The 22,670-nt window shown below is 48.2% G+C and overlaps 1 protein-coding gene across 4 annotated transcripts in view; it reads right to left on the bottom strand.

Annotated features, from left to right (window-relative positions):
* Numb (NUMB endocytic adaptor protein) overlaps positions 1-22,670 on the bottom strand; it is a 99,784-nt gene continuing 77,114 nt past the window's right edge. For 3 of the 4 annotated variants that reach the window (XM_077680527.1, XM_077680528.1, XM_077680525.1), the window contains 6 exons: positions 20,695-20,879; positions 20,377-20,628; positions 20,087-20,279; positions 17,527-17,820; positions 10,770-10,964; positions 1-2,291 (listed from right to left, as the gene is read on the bottom strand). In XM_077680527.1, coding sequence (XP_077536653.1) covers positions 1,834-2,291; positions 10,770-10,964; positions 17,527-17,820; positions 20,087-20,279; positions 20,377-20,628; positions 20,695-20,879 — 1,577 coding nt within the window. In that variant the 3' untranslated portion in view covers positions 1-1,833. Of the gene's footprint in view, positions 2,292-2,357; positions 2,486-10,769; positions 10,965-17,526; positions 17,821-20,086; positions 20,280-20,376; positions 20,629-20,694; positions 20,880-22,670 lie in introns of all 4 variants that reach the window. The other variant, XR_013318138.1, reaches the window with a different exon arrangement.

Genomic DNA, 22,670 nt, shown 5'->3' with positions numbered 1-22,670 from the left:
TTAACTTGATCACTGCCATACTCATTTATTACATAACTTGCGAATACACCAGCATGAATGTAGTCAGCAAGAACAGAAGAAGGTTCGCAATAACGAGGGGATCGCACGGCGCATCACAACTGTCACTTGCACCGCTACTTAAAAATGAAAGAAAGAAAAAGGACAGTGAGCGTTGTGGCTAGCTCAAAGATGCACAACGAAAAATAGGGGATAAGGAAATGAAGTGAGGACACTGAAACTAACACACTAAATTTGTCGCAAGAAGAGTCCTTGCACGTTTGTGTCCGTAAAGCCGTCAGAGCAGGAGCAGCAGCAGCAGTGCACAGAACGCCAACAGACACAACTATACTCTCCTTCCTTGCTTTGTACATCGTCGCGACAACTCGCTCGCTAAGCCTACTTTCCTTCGTCCATCAAAGCTCGGCTCTCCCTGCAACACACGTCCAAGGAAAGCGCACCCGGCACGCAAGCAGCACAAGCCGAAAAAACTCTCGTTAGCGGTCAATGCAGCAAAGCGAACAACGGCGTGGGTAGGACGTCTGGTGATCTAGCTCTCGCCAGCTTTTTTTCTTTTCTTTCACACTTGCACAGAAGCCTCTCGAAAACCTCGGAAAGAACCCAAAACAGTGAGGTATATGTATATAAAAAAAAGCGACACAGGCACACACACACGCACGCATGAAACCTAAAAATGCACACCGCACGACATCGAAAGCTAGACAAGCCACGCCGAAGGGCACGGCAACACAAAAGAACGAGCACCTTTCGTTATCAATTGAAACATCGGCCTATTTTTTGTTTCTTTATCTCTCTTTCGCACTCAATGCATTTCTATCAAATAGGATGGGAAAAAGGTGTCGTTGCCCCGGAGGCTCTGTTCCACCGCGATAAGAGCGCTTCACTCTTCAAGGAGGGGCGCAAACGTATGTTCAAACAGGAAAAAATAAAAGCATAAATACAGTTCGTTCTCCACAAACATGCACCCGCGGCGAGAGGTAAGAAGACAGGAGAGGGCTCTGCAGGTATCTCAAGTTAACGCACCAACATGGTCTCTCTAAGGGGGCGCGCGGAAAGAAACAAGAAAATGCGTGTTCGTCGAAAGATGCACAAGAGATGTGGTTGGCTAAAGGGGTCGGCCACATACCCCTTAATGGAATGCAACAATGTGGCAATGCAACAGAAAACAATTGGCACAACCACATTTAGCTTGACCGCGAGTTGGCATCGTTTTGCTCAGAAATAGCCCGAGATTACGGGCAAATATCGCGAATGCTCTTCCTTGTCGAAGGTGTCATTTCTTTTCATTGTTTCGTCAACATAGGTCTTGCCATTGTGGCTATTTATATGTACAAACACAAAAAGGCATCCTGTAGCCGAGCGTCAAGCGTGTGCGTTTCTTGAAGGTCTCTCAACAACATCCAGGTGCTGATGAAAATGCAGGATCCACGTAACAGGGAGAGCAAAGAATTCAACGAATCGGTGAAAAGAACAAGGGTGGGACGACCGGAAGGCTCCGTGCCCGCTGCGACCCTATGCAAGGCATCCAGAAACAGTCACCCCTCCGTTCATTTGTCGCATTCTAGAAACGTCGCCAATCTAGGCTACAATTTTTCGCTCGACGACCGCGGGCACCGCGACAACCGCTCGATTTTCCTTCGGGATGGGACGGGGGAACAGGGCCGCGTTCCTAACCCGCGTCTAGTACAGCTCACTAACAAATGCTCGGCACCCCTCGCCGGCAGCCTCGAAGTGCACCAGTGTCCCATTAAAAGATCCGGCAGCGGCCGTCGAAGAATCAAGTGGCGTCACTCTGCCCGCCCTCTCTCTCTCCGTCTAGAGGTGCACCTCGAAGGCTTTCACGGCGTTGGGTGCCACAAAGGGGTTGGTGGTTGCCACGGGGGGCTTCTGGGTGGGTAGTGAGGCCCACTCGGCGTCGAAGGGGTCCTGGAAGGCGGAGCCTGTGGCGTCGCCGGACATGGGGGGCGTGGCACTGCCCGGCTGTGGGGGCGGGGCCTGGGGGTCCTTGGCCCAGTGGGAGAACAGCGAGGAGGCCGGGGAGCGTGAGGGCGAGACGAGCCCGTCGGCGGCGCTCAGCGACTGGCTGCGCAGCTGTGGAGCGCCGAGGCGACGAGGTGGGGCGTGGGGCGGGGCCGCCAGGGGGGCGGGGCCTGGGCGGGCACCGGGGGGCGGGGCCACGGACGTCGTCGTTTGCTGCTGCTGGGCAGTGGTGGTGGCGGTGGGCAGGGAGGCCAGCCAGGCATCGGCGCGGGAAGAGTCAGCCCAGGGGTTGCCTGCACATGGGGGTGGAGACAGGCCGGCTGAGTTGGACGAGAAGGGTAGAACAAACCTGAACTCACCGTATGCAAAAGCTGAGATGGAGAGAAAAAAAACTTCACAAGAGTCCTCAAGTCTTGCATGCTTTGAAGGTGAGAGCCTGACGACATTAGTCAACAACTTCTCTGCTGATTGATTGTACAGTCAACTCCTGTTAAGACAGACAAAATTCACAAGAACAGCCCTGTTACTAGTCCACAACAGGTCTCCCTTCTTTATTTTCTTAAGAATTTCGAGTTTTGTCGCCAAGTCGAGTGTACGACACGGGCTGCCCCGATAGTTGAAGCTTATCGGTAAAATTGAAGCATAAAGCGTCCACCACAGCAACTGTTCACACAGCACTGTAATAACGAAGGTTCAGGACCTCAAAAGACAGATGTAGTGTACACTGCCAAGAGTTTCAACTGGCCCGCCGCTTTAGCAACTGTGGGCTGCCTCATTTATGATTACGCCGACATCAGTACAAAACACGGTGTGGTTTCACGATTGAAAATTTCGAATTCTATGGAAAAAAGACGGATATTTTGATTACAGATATTTGAAATAACTTCAGATTAACTGATTGGTTTTCACTTTGAATTATTGAGTGATTTCTTCCATTAAATACCATTTAGATTTGCCGGGACCAGCACAACACTTCTAATTGACCCAAAATTCCAAATAAGCAACTCTTCATTATCGAGAGTCGACTGTAATTGCGCCCCTTTCTTTGTCTTACAGCACAATTTACATGAGCATGAAGACTGCAGCACATGCCACAGCTTCCCTGGAGTTGGGTGTCTGCGCAGCTGGTGCGCACCTGTTCCACTCTCGTCCACGATTACAACATGCCATATGCAAATCCTGGCCAAGCTGGAACGCATGCAAACAAAAATCACACATCTCCACGCCGCGAACGATGCCGAGGGCGCAAAGCACTGGGACGCAAGTTGTGTGCATTGCTTGTGTGATGAGCGTCATCGTCCATGCATGCTGATGCACTCAGAGTTTTAAATGATTTTGAGGTACAGTAAATGCACTGTAAATGACAAGCGCCACACGGAAGACAATTCGCGTCCCAGTACTTCACACCCTCGGCATCGTTCACGGCATTAGATAGTTTAGGGTTTTTGCTTTATTTTTGCATTTTCTACCCTTTGAAATTCGCGCTCTTTGCTACTGCAGTTACCGGCGCTCTCCCCAGATGGCGCACGGATGGTACTACAGTGTGCGCCGCTCTCGACAGATGGCGCACAATGGTGTGCGCACGTAAAGCCCCTTGTGCACGGACACCGCCAGACATCGGCACAGACATTGCGAGGTCCTACAGGGCTTCGCCCTTAAAACAACCAGCCAGCAAGGCACAGATCTGGGCTAGTTTATAAGTACTGAGAGAAGTGCACTTCGCCTGTCTGTTCCTTCTTCCCTTTGCCACTCACTAGATCAGTGCTTGGAAAAAAAGAAGTGACCACGCCCATGGTGCTGACTAATTGTGCTTACCTGGGCAGCCTCAATTAACCCCCATTGAGTATGGTTTTTTGTCCCTGCTGCAGCATGTCTCTGTACGGGGGGCCTCACAAAGATGGCAGGCTAGTTCATTTTCTAGGGACTACAGCAGTGGAAAGTAAGCACTCCATTCTAGCCTGGCTTGGCCTGAGGCACCGCTTGTTAAGTGGGCCATAAAGACAAAACGCACAATTGGTTCATTCAAAAGATTACCTTGTTAGAACAACACTGACACCACTTTTAACAAACTTTTCTTAAATAGGCTGAATAATGAGGAAAAAAATCATGCGCAACTTCCTCTAATGATGACGCTGGTTGCACGCGAAGCTTTGTTGTGATGGATTCCTTGGTTGGCCAAACCCACACAGCGAGTACATGCTACTCTGGAGGTATGCACCACTTCTCCAGAATACCGCAAGCAACTGTCGGGTGTGCACTCCGTAGGCCCAACGTTTGGGTTCAGGTGTACGGTGCGAATCAGTACCTCCTGCTTGGCGTTCAGAGAATACGCTTTTGAGTAGGTGCCAGCTGAAGGTGTTAAACCTCAATATGTGACATGAGGCCCAATGGCCTAAACTTGAAAATGCAATGTTAGGCCTAATTCCCTGTGGCTAGCAGCCTTATGAGTAAAGTCATTTTCATTGTACATCAAGGTGTGGGTAATGGCTCTCGGCATTCACCTCATAACATGACATTAGGCCTATACATGCGTCACACCGTCACTCACATGCCCGCATCACCTCCTCCCTCTACTGAACATCAACATTTAGCGATGGCGGCCTAACAGACCTGTCACCAAGCTTCGCCTGTCACCTGTCATTGTAGTCACCGACGCCTGTCGCCTGTAATCACTAACGCCTGTCACTGAACATCAACATTTAGCAACGGGGGCCTAACAGACCTGTCACCAAGCTTCGCCTGTCACCTGTCACTGTAGTCACCGACACCTGTCGCCTGTCACCTGTCATCACTAACGCCTGTCACTGAACATCAACATTTAGCGACGGGGGCCTAACAGACCTGTCACCAAGCTTCGCTTGTCACCTGTCACTGTCATCACTGACGCCTGTCACCTGTCATCACTGACGCCTGTCACTGAACATCAACATTTAGCGACGGGGGTCTAACAGACCTGTCACCAAGCTTCGCCTGTCACCTGTCACCAATTTTTCTACACTTCACCAATTATAGAGAAAGTTGGGTTTCCTGTGGTGCGTTTTTGCATACAGACTTCATCAATGAGAGGCTGAAAGCTTCGCCCCTTTAAAGGGGCCATGCAGACAAAGTAGAAGTTTGCTTTATTTGAAAGATTTCACGTTTTATGGTGCCCCCAGTACTTGTCCGGCAGCAAGAGATGCCCTATTCACTGATAAATTAATCAATTTGAGTAAAAATTTGGTTTTCCAGCCAAACGTGTTTTCGCGACACCTGCACTGGAGTCGCAAGGACAGGTATTCAAATGAACTTCAAGTGCGCCATTAGGCTCTGCAGCGGATTGCAGAGCCTTGCTTACTGTCAGTCCTCCCACATGGTGCCCCCATTCTGTTCCGCGGAGCATCGTCCGCCTTTGCTTTGTTTTTGACTGTATTTGCACCTGGCTTGTTTTTGTTACGGCAGAAAGTAATTGTTAAGTGAAACATGCGGTATGCTCGAAAAACAGGGTCACGTTAGACGAAGTCACTTACACCAATCGGCCAGTGTCAACCCCAAAGTCAACACCCCAAAGCGCCGCTCTGCCATACATCTAAAACAAGCATAGTGCGCACAGTACCAACAGCAGTACGCATCGGTACTTTAATGTTTACATGTACTTTCGTAACTTTCATTGACTACCCCACCATTCTTATTGCTATAAAAATAAATATGCATTACATTTAAGCGAAAATAGCTCGTTCTGCAAGCTTATAAGTCCCGACTAACTTGCATTTGCTCTTTCTGGACTCGGCCAACCGCACGGTTGGGCATATGGCATCATATGTTCTAGTGCGGGAAATGAGGTAGTGGGTCGCATGGCCATTCCCTTTTTTCGTAATTTTATAGCTTATTTGAGTGAAGTGTGTGTTAAAAGTGGTGTCAGTATGATTTAACAAGGCAATCCTTTGAATGAACCAAACTTGTGCTTTGCCAGCATGGCCCCTTTAAAAAAGGGAATGGCCATGCGACCCACTATACTCGGTTACAACTCAAGAACGGCACCACCTCATGTAGTGTATCACTCCGCCAAAGCGCCAGACCCGTGACGTCAGTGCACGCGCGTTTTGAAAGAGGTTTGCTATGAATGCGTGATATCATCTGCCTTGTCTCACGCAGTTTGTCTGTCGTCACTGGAGTCGTTTATAAGCATATTAAGTCCAAAAAATCACGGGAATGGCTCACGCCATGTTCAAAATATTCCCAGTAACGCCCTACTTGCGCCATGTGGAGAAACATCCGGCTACAGTGATAAGGCACAGCGGCAACTTCCAGTGCCGTTCTTAAGTTGTCACCGAGTATAGCTCATTTCCCGCACTACTGATGACGAATTATGGGCAGCTGCGTGGACGGCTGCAGCCATCCAAAGCACACGCAAGTTAAAAGCAGTGCTTACAAGCTTGCACAATGAACTATTTTCACTTAATTAAGGGGACACGCGGGTCGAAAAAACGCGATTTTTTCGAAATATACTGATTTTTTGTTTTCCCTTGCATTAGCATCTTTGACTATCCTTCTTTCATGGGTAAAAAAATGAAAACGAAATACGAACGAGAACTTAGTGAAAAATGTGTCTGAATGACTCGCGGTGACCCAAGAAATCGCGCAATCAAGCCAAATTTCGGCCAGGTTTGAGAATTTATTCCGCACGGCAGCGTGGCTCGCCGCCATTTTGGTCACTTGAGAGAGGTAGATCAAGCCTTCTTCTCTCGATTGAGCCGCTCGCCAGCTTCGTATCTCCGCGTAAAAAAAAATAAAAAAAATGTTTCTTCCCGCTTGTTTTGCGAGCTCCCACTGGGCATTTAAATCACGTGACGCGAAAGCGGGACCGCCATTGGCTCTTGCCGCTTGTGAGCCGCCATCGCCCGCATCGTTCCGTTCGCTACTTCGCGCTATCTTTTCTATTTCCTTATCGTGTGTTTTTAATCGTGAACGGTGAGGAGAAGCGTGACTTTTGTCGCCGGAAGCAGCGTACTTCATGCCGGTACAAAGGAAAGCGCAAGCGGCGCAGCATTGTGACGACCACGGCCAATGCCGGCACGACCGGCACCGTGAGGCCTAACGGCGCCGGGCCTTCAAGCGTTGCAAGCGCGGCTCTACCAGGCGGGGCTGATTTTATCAGCGAAGATATCGGCTTTATAAGCGCATCGGAGAAGTCGGCAGCCTTCCAAGGTGAGGAGACAGCCAGCCACGGGAGCGGTGCAGTTATCTGTGGAGTCGGCGCTCTGACTGACCTTGAGTGCCGCCGTGTGCGCGGCGTGCGGGAAGTGCGAACTCGTCGTAGTTGAGGTTGCGAACAAGCGGAAGGGCCTCGCATCGGTACTGGAACTGAAGTGCAAAAACGAGAAGTGCCCTGCGGGAGTGGCTGCGGGAGTGATTTCTTCTGTTTACTCGTCGCAGCGCGCTGCCGCCGTCGGTCGCGGAGGCCGCAAACCGGAACTCTGCAGTTTCGCCGTCAATGTGAAAGCGGTACTCGCTGCACGCGCGGTTGGCATCGGACACGATCAGCTGTGCAGGTTTTGTGCCATTTTTGGTCTACCAAAACCACAGCATCAAAAGACGTTCTACAACACTGCCAAGAAAGTTCATGTTGCGGCCACAAAAGGCGTCTCAGACAACCTTGCTGAAGCAAGGCAAGTAACTGCGTTGCAAGCTGGTCAGACTGACCTCAGTGTGATTTTTGATGGTACTTGGCAGAAGCAAAGACACGAGCCACAACAGTGTTGGCACTGCCATTTCTCTTGACACTGGTCTCTGCCTGGATTTTGAGGTGCTGTCAAACTACTTGTACTTGTAGCCGCCACCAAAAGCTTGATGAGCAAGAGGAGGAAGTGTGGCAAGCCTTTCGTGCCTCTTGTGTGTGAAAAAAATGTTGACTGCTCATCCCATGCCATGGAGACGGAAGCAGCACTGCGCATCTGGCACAGGACGCTATCGTACAACCTGCAGTTCACTGTAGTGGAGATTGCCACTGCCCTCGCAGGGTTGTGGTTCAACAGAGGCCACACTAGTTTTGAGCAAGTTCTCCAAGAACTGGGAATCTTCCCTTCAGAAGAACTGGTCAGATCTTCCCTTCAGAAGAACTGGTCAGACTAAGCAATGCAAGTGACCAGCAGAGGATCAGGCAGATGTGTGCAAATCTGACTGCTAAGGCTAGCCCCATTGCCGCAGCCTGGTGAAACAATCGCATACCAAGGACTACCCCAGCAAAAACCGTGAGGGTGCAACTTATGCAGCAGGAGCATTCTAGTTTTAGTACCTCAATGTGGACATTTCAGACTGTATCCCCACCAAATTTCATGTTGTTCGAGCAAGAATTTCTGAGTCTGCCAAAGAAATAAACTTTCAATTGCGTTTTTCTCAGCTTGTTGTTTTTGTCCGTTTTCTGAGTTTGTGCACACTTATTTTCCCACTTAAAGTTGTCGTATCAGGATGAAATTTTGCACAGATGTTCATTATAACACGTAGAGTGCACAAATCTTGTTCATTATGCAATTTGTGTCCTTAGATATTTCTGACGGTCATAAAACAAAAATATACAGAACAAAAAAAGGCACACTACCAGTAATTTTTTTTTCGTGGTGAGGAAAATGATGATGAGGCTTTTTCAGGTAGATTTGTGCACTCTGCAGTTCATAAGGAACCACCTAGGCTATTTTAAAAGTTTCAGAAAAAATTTTTACTATAAAAAAAAGTGTGCACAAAAAAGCCATTTTTCTGAAAGTCATGCTGCGTAACATTTTATCCGGAGCAGCTATTCAAAATCTGATCACATATATGACCAGAGGAGCTCAATCTCTATAAGCTGTGAAAATTTCAGCCTCCTAACTTCATTATTAAAAAAAAAGTTGTTTGGAGGAGCACGTCCCCTTAAACGTGATGCATATTCATTTTATAGTAGCAAGAATGGTGGGATATACAGTGGAAGTTACGAACGCACACGTAAATATAAAAGGACCAATGCGTACTGTGTAGCTTGTTGCAGCTACAGACAGTATTTCGGCACTTTGGAGTTATCTTACATGACCCTGTTTGTCAATCACACCCAATGTTTCATGAAACGATTACTATCAACCGTAACAAAAATAAGCCAGGTACAAATCCGGTCAAAAACTAAGCAAGTGTGGACAGCAGACCTGAGTGGTATTGTGGCGTCATCTAGAGGACGGACGGAAAAAGAAGAAACAAAAGACATTTTGTCACCCACTGCAGCCTAGTCAATATACTTAACATTTGTTTCAAATATCTGTCCTGAACGTCTCATTGCAGACGTCAAAAAACGCAACTTAGCAAGAGCATTGAATGTTTGGCTGAAATTGTATGATTTTTTCAATAAATAAAGCATCGTTTTCTGCCGGACAAGCGCTGGGGGCACTATAAAATCCCTGCCGTAAAGTTCCAAGGGAACGCCCTCCCCAGAAGCATCACCCAGCCCCGCTTAGGGGGGAAATATTCAATTTACTAAAAGACCCCAAGGATCGCCAACCCCTTAAAATCGTGCTAGCTTTGACACCTTCAAAAAATCGGGGAGCTCCTTCTGCAAAAACGTCCCACAGCCGCAAACACTGCTGATGCCTCGATTTTGAACAAAAGAGACAGAACCTGTCTGGCTTTTTTTACTTGATATGTTGGCAGTTTCTGTTGGCAGTGCGGCAACTTTTTTTGTAGTCTTTCGCGCCCGACCCGCAAGTTCGCCCATCCCGTATTTTTCACTCAATATATCTGTAGTTCAGGTGGGTGTTCTTTCAGAACATTACGGTAAACTTTCAAATAAAACAAAGTTGTATTTTGTCTTGATGGCCCCTTTATTGCTCGCAATTTGTAACGGCAGTCAATAGCTCTCTCTGCGCTACTTCGCTGAGCAAGGGTTATTTTTTGTGGTGCAAGAAGCTGCTGTTCCTGGCCTTGTATTGTGCAAAATTACCAAGCATCGTGAAACTAAGCATTGTCACTGATAGATCACAATGAATCGCGACAAGAGCTTCTGCTTTCCCAGGAGCACAAAGTGCAACAACAGGTCAAATGGCCGATAAAGTTGTGCTCATTTCTTTTCCACATTAAATAGAGCGTTCAAAGAACTTGGATAGATGTGTCTCTTGTCCTTGGTCGCACTGATGGTGGTGTTGTAACCAACACACACTGCAGGAAAGCCAATTTTAAACAACTGTAGCACATAATAATAATGACGAAAGAGAGAGAGAGAGAGAGCTTCGTGTGGTTAGAATGGAACGTGGGTGCCTCGCGTTATGAAGCCGGCGTCTATCCGATTGCGCCAATCCGACACAGTTGACCACAAGCGAGGGAGCTCGTGAGGGATTCGCTTGCTGCCGTTTGAGTTTGGACTTTGCCTCATACCAGGCGGTTTGCACCTTGATTGTGGATGCCTTGACTTTGACTGCAGCGGATTTGACCTTGGCACTTTGTGATTTGATTTTTGCGCACAAGAAAGCTTCCCCTTTTCAACCATCGCCGTCAGACAGGAGGGACTTGATTTTTGCCATACTTCTACGTCGACGATAAAAGCAACTCTGGCCTGCACAATTACAGTTTTCGCAGCCACAGGCATCTCCTGAACTTGCTTGCAAGCGAGGAGGCCAAGCGGGAATGTAACGCTTCCCAGCATTCCCACTCGTACAGTGCCCGCTTTCCCTTCAGTACATCCATCCTAGTGCGAAACTGTACATCCCTCACTATCTACCCATTCGAGGAGACGGAGGCAGAGCCTGCACAAAAGGAAGACAGAAGGCAGGAAGACTCACTCTGCTGCACAGGAGCCACGGTGGCCTCTGTTGGGGGTGGGGGCTTCCTGGCCTGCAGGGCCCCTTCTTCCCGGAAGGGGTCCCCGGCGGCCGAGTCGCTGAGCAGGCTCAGCCCCTGGCTCACCTGCTGACACATGGCGCTGATGCTGTCGGGCCTCTCGCTCAGCGGAGAGGACTCGGGGATCGCGGGGGGCACTGCACCACCACCACCATGGGAGGGGGAATTAGGGGGACAGTAAGTGCATTTGATCGGGTGGCCGCGCAAGTGCCAGACTAAGTCGGAGACACAGAAAAAGCACTCGGCCATGGTTCTGCCATTTGCCAAAGGGGCAGCTGCTTGGAGGGGCCGTCAAGAAAAAACGCAAGTTTGGTTCGTTCAAAGAGTTGCCTCGTTGGAATAACACTCGCACCACATTCAACGCAAACTTCCTCCGATATGCTACTACGTAAATGAGGAAAACAGAATAGGCATGCCACTCAGCGGCCCCTTTCACGCAGTACAGTCGAATCCCGCTACAACGAAATTGACGGGACGTGCAAAAATTTTTGTTGAAGCAAAAATTCGTTAGGTGAAACTTGCCCCAACACACCACAAAAGGGCAAGAAAAATAGCCCCACATATTTCCGCAACAGTGGCAGCATAATACAATGTTTAGAAAAAGAAGTTACACGCAATAACGTCGTATTTATTCGAGTAACAAACATACCGATGGTTATCTGTTTTTACCTGCACGCAAAGAGAGCGTTACGGGGGGGGGCAAGAGTGGTGCTGTTATCTTACCCTCTAACTGGGCAAGGCACCAACTGACCTTGGCAGGCAAGCCGCGCGCATTTGCATTTAACGCGAGCACGCGCTCGCAACTAAGATAGGAGACGCGAGTTCAAGACTAAACACAAAATCATTATTTTTGCTTTTGACTTTGAAGAATTGTAGAAGGAAAACTGCAAGGACAGCTGCTCACAACGCATACATGACGGTGCTGCGCCAGCAGCAGAGTGCATTCACGCGATTTCAACTGTATACGGATTCACTGTAGCTCCGGCTTGGCAAATTAGGCCTGCGCCTCACGTAAAGACGGCCAGCCACATTGTTATCACCAGCAAACAATGGCATCCACCTACGAATTTGTTTTTGTTTGGGTGGCAGTGTGGGCGTGTGGTGCATGTTTTCGGTGAAACTAAGCATCCAGAGTGCAAAAAAGTTACACATAGCTGGCGTTATGCTCATTTTATTGTAAAACAAATGTTCAGACTTAGCCCCAATGAGTGAACATTTCGTTGAAGCGATAGCAAGCCAGACAAATGGTTCGGTGTGGCGAGGACTTGTTGCATTGACCCCTATGGCTACTAACTGATGGGAGAATCGGAAATATTTCGCTGAAGCAGAAATTTCGTTGAAGCGGAGTTCGTTGTAGCGGGGTTCAACTGCAGAGCTATGACGAATTGATAACACTTGTGCAACTTGCTGAGGATGCCAAAAGCCAACGCAATATAAATGGGGACTACAATATAAAAAAAAAGAGCTATACGAGCTTCAAATTTAGTGCATAATCTTCTTAAAACAGAAAGAATGGTGGGGTAAACAGTGGCAGTTACAAACAACCATGTAAACGTGTACGAATTGTATATGGCACTGCAGTGGAATACCAGGTTATGTGTTCCAAAATTTTACGACAACACCAGTTTTACGACAGACTAATTGAGTCCTGGCAAAGTCCCCGTGGAAACAACACAAACAAAAACCCCATTTATCCGACGACCCAAGTGAAGTGTGCGACTGATGGCAGGACGAAATGAAAGTGCCGTGGGCCTGTTCCAAGCTCCATCGGTTTTCTCCGGCATAGGTTTCTTTCCTCCGCATCATCTTTCGTTTCTTTCCCTTTCGGCAGCCGCTCGCTCCTCTGCATAATCACTTTCCCCTTCTCCTCGCTGGCGTCTCCTCTCACTTAGCAGCGGTCGCACTGCGCAGAGGCTCATTTCTCCCACATGGCAGTGAATCGCCAACAAGGTTTGCTGACAGGCGCGAAGCAACACGATTCGCGGTTATGATTGTGCAAAAAAAAAAAAAAAAAAAAGAGAGAAAACGTGCGTGTGTTTTCTTCCTGGTTCTTACTGGTTTTTGCGCTGTTGCAACCATGAAAGGCGGTAGACACATGTGCGTCTGAGCAATCCGGTCTCCAACTCGGCGAGGCAAAATATCTAGCGGGATGGACGCGTGCGGGAGCGGCCGATGCGGCAGGTCATCTGGTAGCCCAACCGGTTCCCAGGGTGGAGACGTGCACGGGGACGCGTCCTTTTCTGCTCATGCGTTCGACCCTTAGGCTTCCACATGCATTTACTTTTTGTGATTTGGGTTTCCGAGCCCTACAAAGCATTAGTTTGTACTTTACATTGAAGTTTCTTGCAAATACAATCCTGCGAAACTCTATTTATAGGCATAATTGTTGCTCAGATTTTACGACACCCACATTTTACGACACTTTTTCACGATCCCAAGAAAGCCGTACAATTGGGGTTTTACTGTACCATTAGCTGACGCTTTTGAAACATTGCCCTTGTGCTGAGGATCTTAACACCAGCAACACTGCCACTTATGTGACCTGTCTCTGGAGTCGCACCCAAACCTCAATTAAGTGACTACTATGAACCGCAACAAAATACGCCACGCAGAGGCTTGATTAGAAGCAAATGGAGCAAGGGAGATGTAGCCAACAACAACAACAACAACAAAACAAAACAATTAACGACACACTGGTTACCCCAGTTCTGGTTCCTGTTAGATTGCAGGCACTTGGATGCTACATGGAGTCAATAAACAGTAGAACCTCGATTAAAGAAGTGGCTTGGGCCACAAAAAGAGTTTACTATATCAGTGTCTTCACTATATCAATATGTGCTCTTTTCCCATAGCTACTTTCTTTGATATGCCTTCTAGTTAAGAATAATTGGTTTTCACTTGAACCGCAATAGAGAACCATTTTATTAATGGCACGATTAGGAGTGCAGTAGACAGAAGTGCTGCAGGATCGTTGTTTGCACAGAAGCTTGATCAGGAGCTATTAACTTCCCAATATGTGGGAAGGTTTGGTATGGTAGTCCATTATTTGTGCCTTTTGAGTATGCAGTGCTGTTCTGATTATGCCAAGGGCCGATATATTACGTGAGCACTACTTGGAGGCACCTTCACTTCTTAATCACGAGAAATTCTGTCAAGAGTGGTACTTGGAGTGCCAATGTCGTGTTGGTGGCATCGGACATTTTATTGTCTGTCAAGACATCAAAGCGTGTGATGCCTCACTGTCACACTGCACGAACTCTTCAAAACTGTAATGATCCTCCACGTTGCATCACTTGTATCACCTTTTTGAGCGCAGCTCACGGGAACGAAAACTGAACATGGTAGTACTTCTGGGTGGGAACAGGGAAGCGCTCTTCAGTTTGGAACCGGGAAGTGCCTGCTGCTGGTCGATGGAAAAAATCTCCTCATCCTCCAACCCCCCCACCCTGCTCGTTTAAAACAGAGTCACCACTTCTGAATTTCTTACCTCAGCATAGTTAATTATTACATATCTCTGCACTATAATAGTCTCCGTGATATCGGGAAAAAATACACAGAGGTCTAGGACTGTGAAATTGGGACTGCGGTTTGATTTCGCTATATCCATATCTTCACTATATGCAGGTTCGCTACACAGTCAAACCTCATTATACCAAAGTAGTATTGGGGCAGTAAATTGGTTCATTATATCCGATATTCGTTATAATCACAGAGGTAAAAATCAGCTCTAATAAATTGGTAATCTGGCTCGCACAACAATCCTCGATAAAAAAAAAAAAAAAAAAAAAAAAAAAAAAAAAAAAAAAAAACGCATTGTTCTAGGCTTCGAACCCACTATAAACAAGGTAGTCCTTATCTGTCTCCTTGTGGCATTTCAAACTAAACAGACCGAAACAAGAGAATGTGAAATTACAACAGAACAAAGTTCATTCGGCAAACAGGCCGGCCTTCTGATTTACTTGGAGGAGGATGTGGCCTTCGCCTGGTGGCTTTGCACAGTCTGAGCGGAATGAAGGTATTTACAGTGACCATGCAATAAAGGGCCTTAAGCTACTAAAAAACGGTTGTTTTGTCTCACTTTTTTCAAATTTTGCTATAATTGTGGTAGCTGTCCAGTTTTGAGCTTCGTGGGAACCAAATATTTCTTCGTTATAGCCGACATCGTGCGCCTCTTTAGGTTTTGGTTCCGTTATAAAAAGAACAGGTGTCATTAAAATGAACCGTGACCAAACAAACAAGCTTTGTATTTAGTTCGCTATATCCGATAATTCGCTATATCAGAGTATGCTATAACGAGGTTTGACTGTATCGAAGTTCTACTGCACTAGTAACTCGCCCTTCTAGGTTGCCGACGCCACGAGACAAGCATTGCAGCAGGAGGACTACAACAAAGTACATTGTCCGGCCATACAAGAGCTGCCGATACTATAAAACATCAAAACTTTTGGATAGAACAACTTGCGGATCGTCTTCACAGCCCCTTTAATTAAGAAACTTGTTCAAGAGTCAAGTGCTCGGGCGAGCATCTGTGAAGGCTTTTAATATGGTGTCTGTGCAGTGAAGCAACCAACACACAGCCTGGGAAGGCTTCCTACTGCTACTTTCCCCATCTCTTGCCAAATTCCCCCATTTTCTGCTTCACTTCACTGAAAGCAATTAAATGTGTGCGAGCATTTTGACTATTTCACTAGCCCGTCGCCGTAACAAGTTTAAATGAAAAATTCTGACAAAGAAAAGAAAGAACACAAGCATGCAATGAACACCAGTGTGCACAAACTCCTTGCTCTGCGAATGGCGATAATGCAGCATCCTCACAGGTAGCAGCAATGCATTCACACAGCTTGCCGCACAAGCCAATGCGGGCTGCAATGAACTATCAGACGCCAATTTGCACCTCTCCCCCTTGTAGTCTGCATGCTCGGAACGTGCAGGACAATCTCTGGCTCACAAAAAAAGCAAGAAATACCAGCCTCGCAGGCCCTTCTCAGTGAGCTAGAGCAGCACGAATGGCGTGAACTATGACAGGCAAGTTCAGCATGCTTTGTGTGCGCACACCACAACTGCACAATTAACAATTACTTTACTTTCGTGACACCGTGTTTCAACAACTATGCCCCTCTAGCAATCTGTACCCGCCACTGCAAAAGTGGTGTGTGAATAAACAGAATTAATGTAAAATCTTCTTAAACGGCAGGACTGCAAACATCAATACCAACAGCAGAAGCCAGTGAAACAAAGCAAAGCAAAGGGGCGCAGTAGGAGGGTCTTTATCGACAGATGCTACAATTTCAGGGCCTTTTCTGCCACATGCAGCGAGACATATGAACATTTCAAATACCAGGAAGCCATGCAACAAATGTGAAATAGTGCAATAGAAAATTTAAACACCTTTTGCACTGAGCATGAGAGTGCAAGTTTTCTGGTGCGTAAAACATGGACAGAAGCGAATTGCATGCACCATGGCAAGCATGGAAGCTGTCGTAGAAGAAAATACAATGCTAGATCTAAGTGAAAGCGAAGAACTTAGATTACGAAACCATCCTTACCACCACAGCTACACGCAGGGCTTTTTTTCATTGCTACAGCAGGAAGCAATCTGTTAACGAACAACTGCCGGCCTAATGAGTCGTCAGAGACACCACATTTCCTAATCCAAACTGCTCCACCATTCTGATATGTTGAAATCTACAGCACCTCTTCCGAAGAGTTTGACTGGTCTCCCCGATTGCGCTTTAAAACGGCCTATATTACAAGTGCCGTAAGCAGGCAAGCCAGTGATGCACGGCGGAAACCACAACTCCATACCAGGGCTGGAGCAAAGTACTTTTTAAGCTTGCCTTGCTAGAGCGCATTAGTAGCAAGGTGTATTTGTTCTTTGCAACTGTGTTAACCCACACCACTTTTTACACTAAACCCTACTGATCTGAAGCAGCATTCAAGTGTGCGCCCAACAGTCCCTTTGTGCCACATGAACCTACCTAACAGCATCAGACACCCACTCATATCCCATCCCAAAATACACATGCCTCTCAAGAGTTTACCGCACATTGTCGTGTAAAGAAGTGCAATCACAACATGTTCCAGGAAACTAAATAAAACTATGCCATGAAAAAGTGCATGGCTGTGTGCGAGCGGATATAGTGAATATAGGAGTGGATACAGCATGAGCAACAGCCACTAGTTAGCAAGCGCTTCCGGCAATGAGTAGGCGACATCAGTTCGCACATCGCAAATGGCACCCACTTACACGTGAGTGCCACTTGCAAGCAGCCCCACTCATGGTGAGTGGAAATAATAATTATGAGCACCGCTGGCGCTGTGTGCTCTTAATTGCAAGTTAGGCTTCACTGCGAATGTTGCTCGTGCTGATGCGTAGCCACTCGCACTCTCACTACTCACCACTCATGCCACCACTCACACTCATGAGCTCATAACAATGGCGAGACTCACCACTCACTCATGAGAGGCGAGTGTGGGAACAGCGGGAGTCATTACGAAAACGTGACCACTGTGGAATGGTGGCGCCACCCGTATTCCCCAAAATGAAATGTTTTGCCTTTCGTGAAGCGTTTGGCTTTAGGTAAAGCAGGTTCTAGCCTTCACGCTTCACACATTGTCAGCCCAACAACACTTTGCAAGTTCGAAACAAGAAGGGCAGCCCAGCGACCACAGTGCTGGCTGGCGGGTGCCAGCACCCACCGTTGGTGAATCCGTTGTGTCGCGTGGTGGCAGAGAGCGGCTGGCCGTGGTGGTGGAGGGAGGAGGAGGGCGGGGGGAAGAGGTCGGAGGAGGCTGCGTCGAGGGACATGGCGCGCTGACGCTCGAGCGTGGAGGGCAGCTCGTTGAGCCGCAGGGACAGCTGTCTCTTGAAGGGCGACGCCTGGCTCAGGCTGCCCAGGCCCCGGAAGGAACCCTGCCTCTGCAGCAGCGTCGCTGTCGCGTGCGGCCGCTCGATCGCATACGGGTTCACCACCGCCTTCACCGGGGGCGCCTCTGCAATGCAGGACATATACAGGACGTTTATGGGACGTTAGCAGGACATTTAAGGGACGTTTCCAGGACATTTATGGGACGCTTGCAAGAAATTTTTGCCTTTGCAAATCCTCCATGCAAGATTCCCCAAGAACTTGCCTTGCTGGCTCACTTCTTGGAAACGAGAATTTTTCAACTGCAAATTCCCACCAAATGTTTTCCAAAATAGACCTGAACACTGTTTTATAAAGTAAGTATCTGGACAATAGCTGCAACAGCATCCCGAAAAGGTGCATTTTCAGGGTTCGTACGGGCTTCAAAAGCAAAAATTCAAGGGTTTTCAAGGACTTTCAAGGACCAGGAAACACATTTTCAAGGTCCCCATCTTATGTTTTATCTGGGATTATTTACAACTTTTTCAACACAATGCAAAATTTTGATATTCTAATACCTAAGAACATTAATGCTCCCCCAGCTTTATTTTTTATTTCATAGTTTGTATTTAGAGGTTTTTCTTTTTTCTTGGTGTTTTGCTGAGGCTGTTTGATTTCAAACCTTAGTTAATGTTGCCTGCATCTCCTGCTTTGTCAGCAAAAGTATCAGCTGAAATTAACTCAGCAAGTGTTGCTGCAAGGCAGGATGAACTATGTACACGTCCACCATTTGCACGTAAAAGCGAACGCAGATGGAGGGTATGAGGCACAGAAAACATGCAATGAAAGGCCATCCACAGACTAGATGGAACATGCAAGATAGAGAACACAAGCCGGCTTTCACGGGATTGTTATCGTGACATGAATTCTATTGAGGAGTGCTGCTCCCAATGTTGCCTCGTAATAATGAGAATCCACAACTCGTAATTTTACACAATACACTGAAACTTGATAGTTAAAATATTTCTTTACATTTTTAACACCTAAAATTCACGACATACAGTTTAAATTCGTGTGAAAAGATAGGGCGATTGGTTCTCTCTAGAAAAATCAAGGGTTTTCAAGGACCCTTCAAAAATTCCCGGACTTTCCAGGCCTTGAAATTTACACTTCTAAATTCAAGGGTTTTCTATGTGTTCAAGGACCTGCGCGAACCTTGATTTTCAGATCCTTCCTTAACTTTGCTGTAACAAGGTTTCACTGCAGTCCCCACTAATCCGACCAGGGCAAACTAGGCGTCTGCGACAGCTGTAGGCTGCTTGAGAAACAGTAGACAGCACATGATCGTGTAAGGACTGCACTTTTTTTCTGCATGGTTTGTACCAAGTATGGCCCTCACATGGAAGAGCAACAGAGTGCACTCACCAACGAGTATTAGCTGAAAAATAATATTTTGTTGCAGCGGTACCCGACCCTGGGCATTGGCCATGTACAAAAAATGCCACTATTGCCCTGGTTGCTTCGAATAACCACTCCTGTCTGCACATTCCAGCTCGGATAAGAATTCAGGGGAGATAAAAAGGCACCCAAGCCTGGGTGTTTCCGCAGTGCTATCTTAGCTGCTCTGTGCACCTTCTTATCTGCAAGAGCATTACAACTTCTCACCGGTTTGGCAGGCAGCAACTATGATTTATGGTTTTTGCACTGGTCAGAGATAATAACTGCTGTAGATAAACTGGCACAAACCGCTCCCTAAGCCAAAGAAAGCGAGAGAGCAAGTTAGCAACATGCAGTGGCTGAGACTATTGTGTGTTAGAACATGTTAGACACACAACACACTGCAAGGGGCTACATCTTTTACTTTTTTCAGAAAAATACAGAAACAAATGCAGTGCTTGTTCAAGCAACACATGGCACCCTTTGCAAAAGCCTGAGCAAGCACCAAGCGGTGCCTTCAATAGCAAACTTGCCATGGAGATGCTGCCACCCACTACTGCCAGCAACAAGATTGCCGTGCATAACCAACTGATCATGCACTGTTCGATACCCTTCACAGGTTGCAGGGGGGTAGACCAGGCAAGCAGCAAGGTAACAAAAATGCACACTGTTCAATAACCCTGTGGTTGTAAGCACCAAAACACTGTCCGTTGTGTGTTTAAACAGGTCCTACGGTCAATGATGTGTGTGTAATACAGGCAAATGCACACACCAGGGGTGCTTCATTTTTGTGCCCCACAAGCCAAGAGGCACTCATAGAGAATATATCGAAGTCTCCACTCCGATAGGAAGCGAGAGATCAGCTCATGTTAGTGGAGGGTTAGAGAAACATCTGCCCCAAACAAGGAGCAAAACCACGTGTCCACAATCCCATTTTTCGCGAGACACGGCCACTGGGACGAAGAAGGGAGGCCCACCGGAGGGCTTGCCTTCCTGGGGGTCTGGGGGAAGGGCGGGGTCCGTGAGGGAGCCCTGCCGGAAGGAGCCCGTGCGGGTGAAGCTCGACGTCTTGGGGTCCACGCTCATCAAGACACTCTCCTTGTCGCGCTTCTGCTTGCGCTCCAGGCACACCGCAAAGGCACAGCCCACCGCGTGGCTCAGCCGCTCGCCCTGGCGGGGAAAGGAGGGCACACCGTGCTCAGCACTGGCAACGACAAAGGCAGCTAAAGGCACTTGGAGTCGTTGATCAATCTCGGGCCCCACGTACCGAGTCCTTGAGGGCCAGGAAGCCGTGGCACATCCACCGGCGCGTGGTGCCGTCGCGGCAGATGTAGGAGAACCCCCGGTCGTGGTTGCGGTCGGGGGCGCAGAAGGACACCTTCTCGATCGTCTGGTCCACCAGCAGGCCCCGGGTGCCCGTCTCGTCCACCACCCGCAGGCCGTCCCCCGTCACGTGCAGCGTGCCGCGCACCATGCGCCGCCGGCTGTTGCGCAGAACCTTCAGGGCCTCCTCGCACACCTGTTTCGGAGACAGGGTGCCCGTTAGGCCGGCCCCTCCAGCCCCCCGCTCCCTCCGGCCACCCACCTGCATGCCGCGCGACTCGAAGACCTCGACGCAGCCCAGGTACTTGACCGGGAAGGTGCAGGAGCCCGCCCGGACAGCCGCCTCGTCCGACTGCCACTGGTGCGGCTTGCTGCACTCCGGAACGTGCTCCCGCCGGGCGCCGCGGCGCAGGCTGTCGCGCAGGCTCCGCCGCAGACGGTCCATGCCTGCACGCACACAAGAGGCCAATTCCGTTAGCCAAACAAACCACCCTCGAGATCACTAAGACGACGCTGCAGTGTGCCCTCAAATGGGCCGAACAGGGTGGAAAGCATACTTCGCTAAACTGACCCAGAATTGATTATTTTAGGTCACTTATCTTTGCCTACTACTGACCTCGCTAGATGGGTTTTTCTTGCCTCCTATCGCAGATGCGCTCAAGTGAGCTATAGCGGCAGCCGGCTAGCACAAGAAGCGCTACACACGAGCCATTCTGTCCAAGTCATGCCAACTATTTCGAAGACATTGCGCGTATTTTCCTCGTATAAAATCTCCCCCAGCATGTCAGGCTTGATTTCATTGCCACACTTGGCATACACACGGTGTATGATGCCCCTATGTTATTTCGATCCTAGCTACGGCAACCGTCGATACAGTTGCAAAACGCGACTGACACGACACACCAATGTACTGATGCGCTGCAGACGGGTACAGAAGGGTACCCGGGTAGGAAACAGCCCAAACCTCCCAACCACATCACGAGATTATTCCCTACGAGCCTACGAGATTAATTCCCACGGAGACACGTGTGTCAGCTACACATCTCTGCTATTAACCCGGAAAATGACGACCACATACACCTTCGCCTCATTCAAAAGATGGGCAGCTTACAACAATTTAATTCGCCAGGAAACAATGCAATAGGCACCCTGCAATGCAGTTTGAGGAGCAGGTGGCGCCTTCTGGCGGCTTAATTTATAAGCTTGAAGGCGCTCGCTCGCGCATGCCCGCGTTCGCTGCCATTCGCTGCTGCTGCGTGAGCGTGGACTATTCGGGAATTTGATCAGGGTTTTTTTATTTCGCGGTAATGTTTCTGCAGCTTACGGTTTGATGGCGTCATTGCAATCATGCGGCGACCCCAAAGTCGCAAATAAAAAAAATCTGGGCACAGATATTGCGGCCTCAAATGCCCCGGTCGGGTGGGCACGCGAGGCCCGTATCTTTTTACAGCTTCCCGTCGCAGCCGTGGGAGAAAACGTGAAGACAGAAGTGGATTGTCGCCGTGTGGCGAGTAAAGTAAGTGAACTCTGTTTGTTCGGGAAATCACGGCATGTTACGAAAGCCATTAATTAGCGTCAGTCTGCATTTGGTACAATGCGGTCGCCTCGACGTCGTAGCTTACCGCTTGTGTAACGTCTGGTGGTTTGTAGTTTAATACCTTCTAATTTAATTGACAAATAGCATACTTTGCCCTACTTTTCGACTCCGTGTGCTCATTCTTGTGGCTTGTATATGTATTCGAAAGTAATGACCCAACCACTCGTCGTGACGTGCTTAGCAAATGTGCGTGTTCGTCGGAAGCCATCCTCTGTTTCGTCATTGTGCACGGTTGGCGTCTGCAGTAGAGATGTGAACACGGTCCGGCGCTGTCGCTCGCGTTTCTTATTCGTGGACCACTTCGCTGTTCATTCATGCAGATTGAAAAGAACTGCAATATTAGTGAATAACGCGTGGTACATTATTAAAGATGAAAACATGTGCCTTGTTTAAGCAAGGGAGAAAAAATGTATATGCGCAGTGTATTTTGTTTTTAGTCACGTTTGTTGTATGACACAGCTTGGTATTACTGCACTTTGACATCATTCCTCATTCTTTAACTGTTTCAGTTCAAAGGATTCTTCAACCTGGCAGCCCAGTCGGGGATCAATTGTGTACTCCAGTCGTCTTGTAAATGTCATTCAAATAAAACGCAACTGCGACAAAGTGCTTGCTGTGCTGCATCGACTCACGCTGCCGCA

This window comes from Haemaphysalis longicornis, unplaced genomic scaffold (assembly GCF_048455015.1).
Source record: "Haemaphysalis longicornis isolate Haplotype H1 unplaced genomic scaffold, Haemaphysalis longicornis Haplotype H1 scaffold_8, whole genome shotgun sequence".
Lineage (NCBI taxonomy): Eukaryota > Metazoa > Arthropoda > Arachnida > Ixodida > Ixodidae > Haemaphysalis > Haemaphysalis longicornis.
Note: the sequence above shows the minus strand (reverse complement) of the source record. Positions and strands in the feature narration are given on the sequence as shown.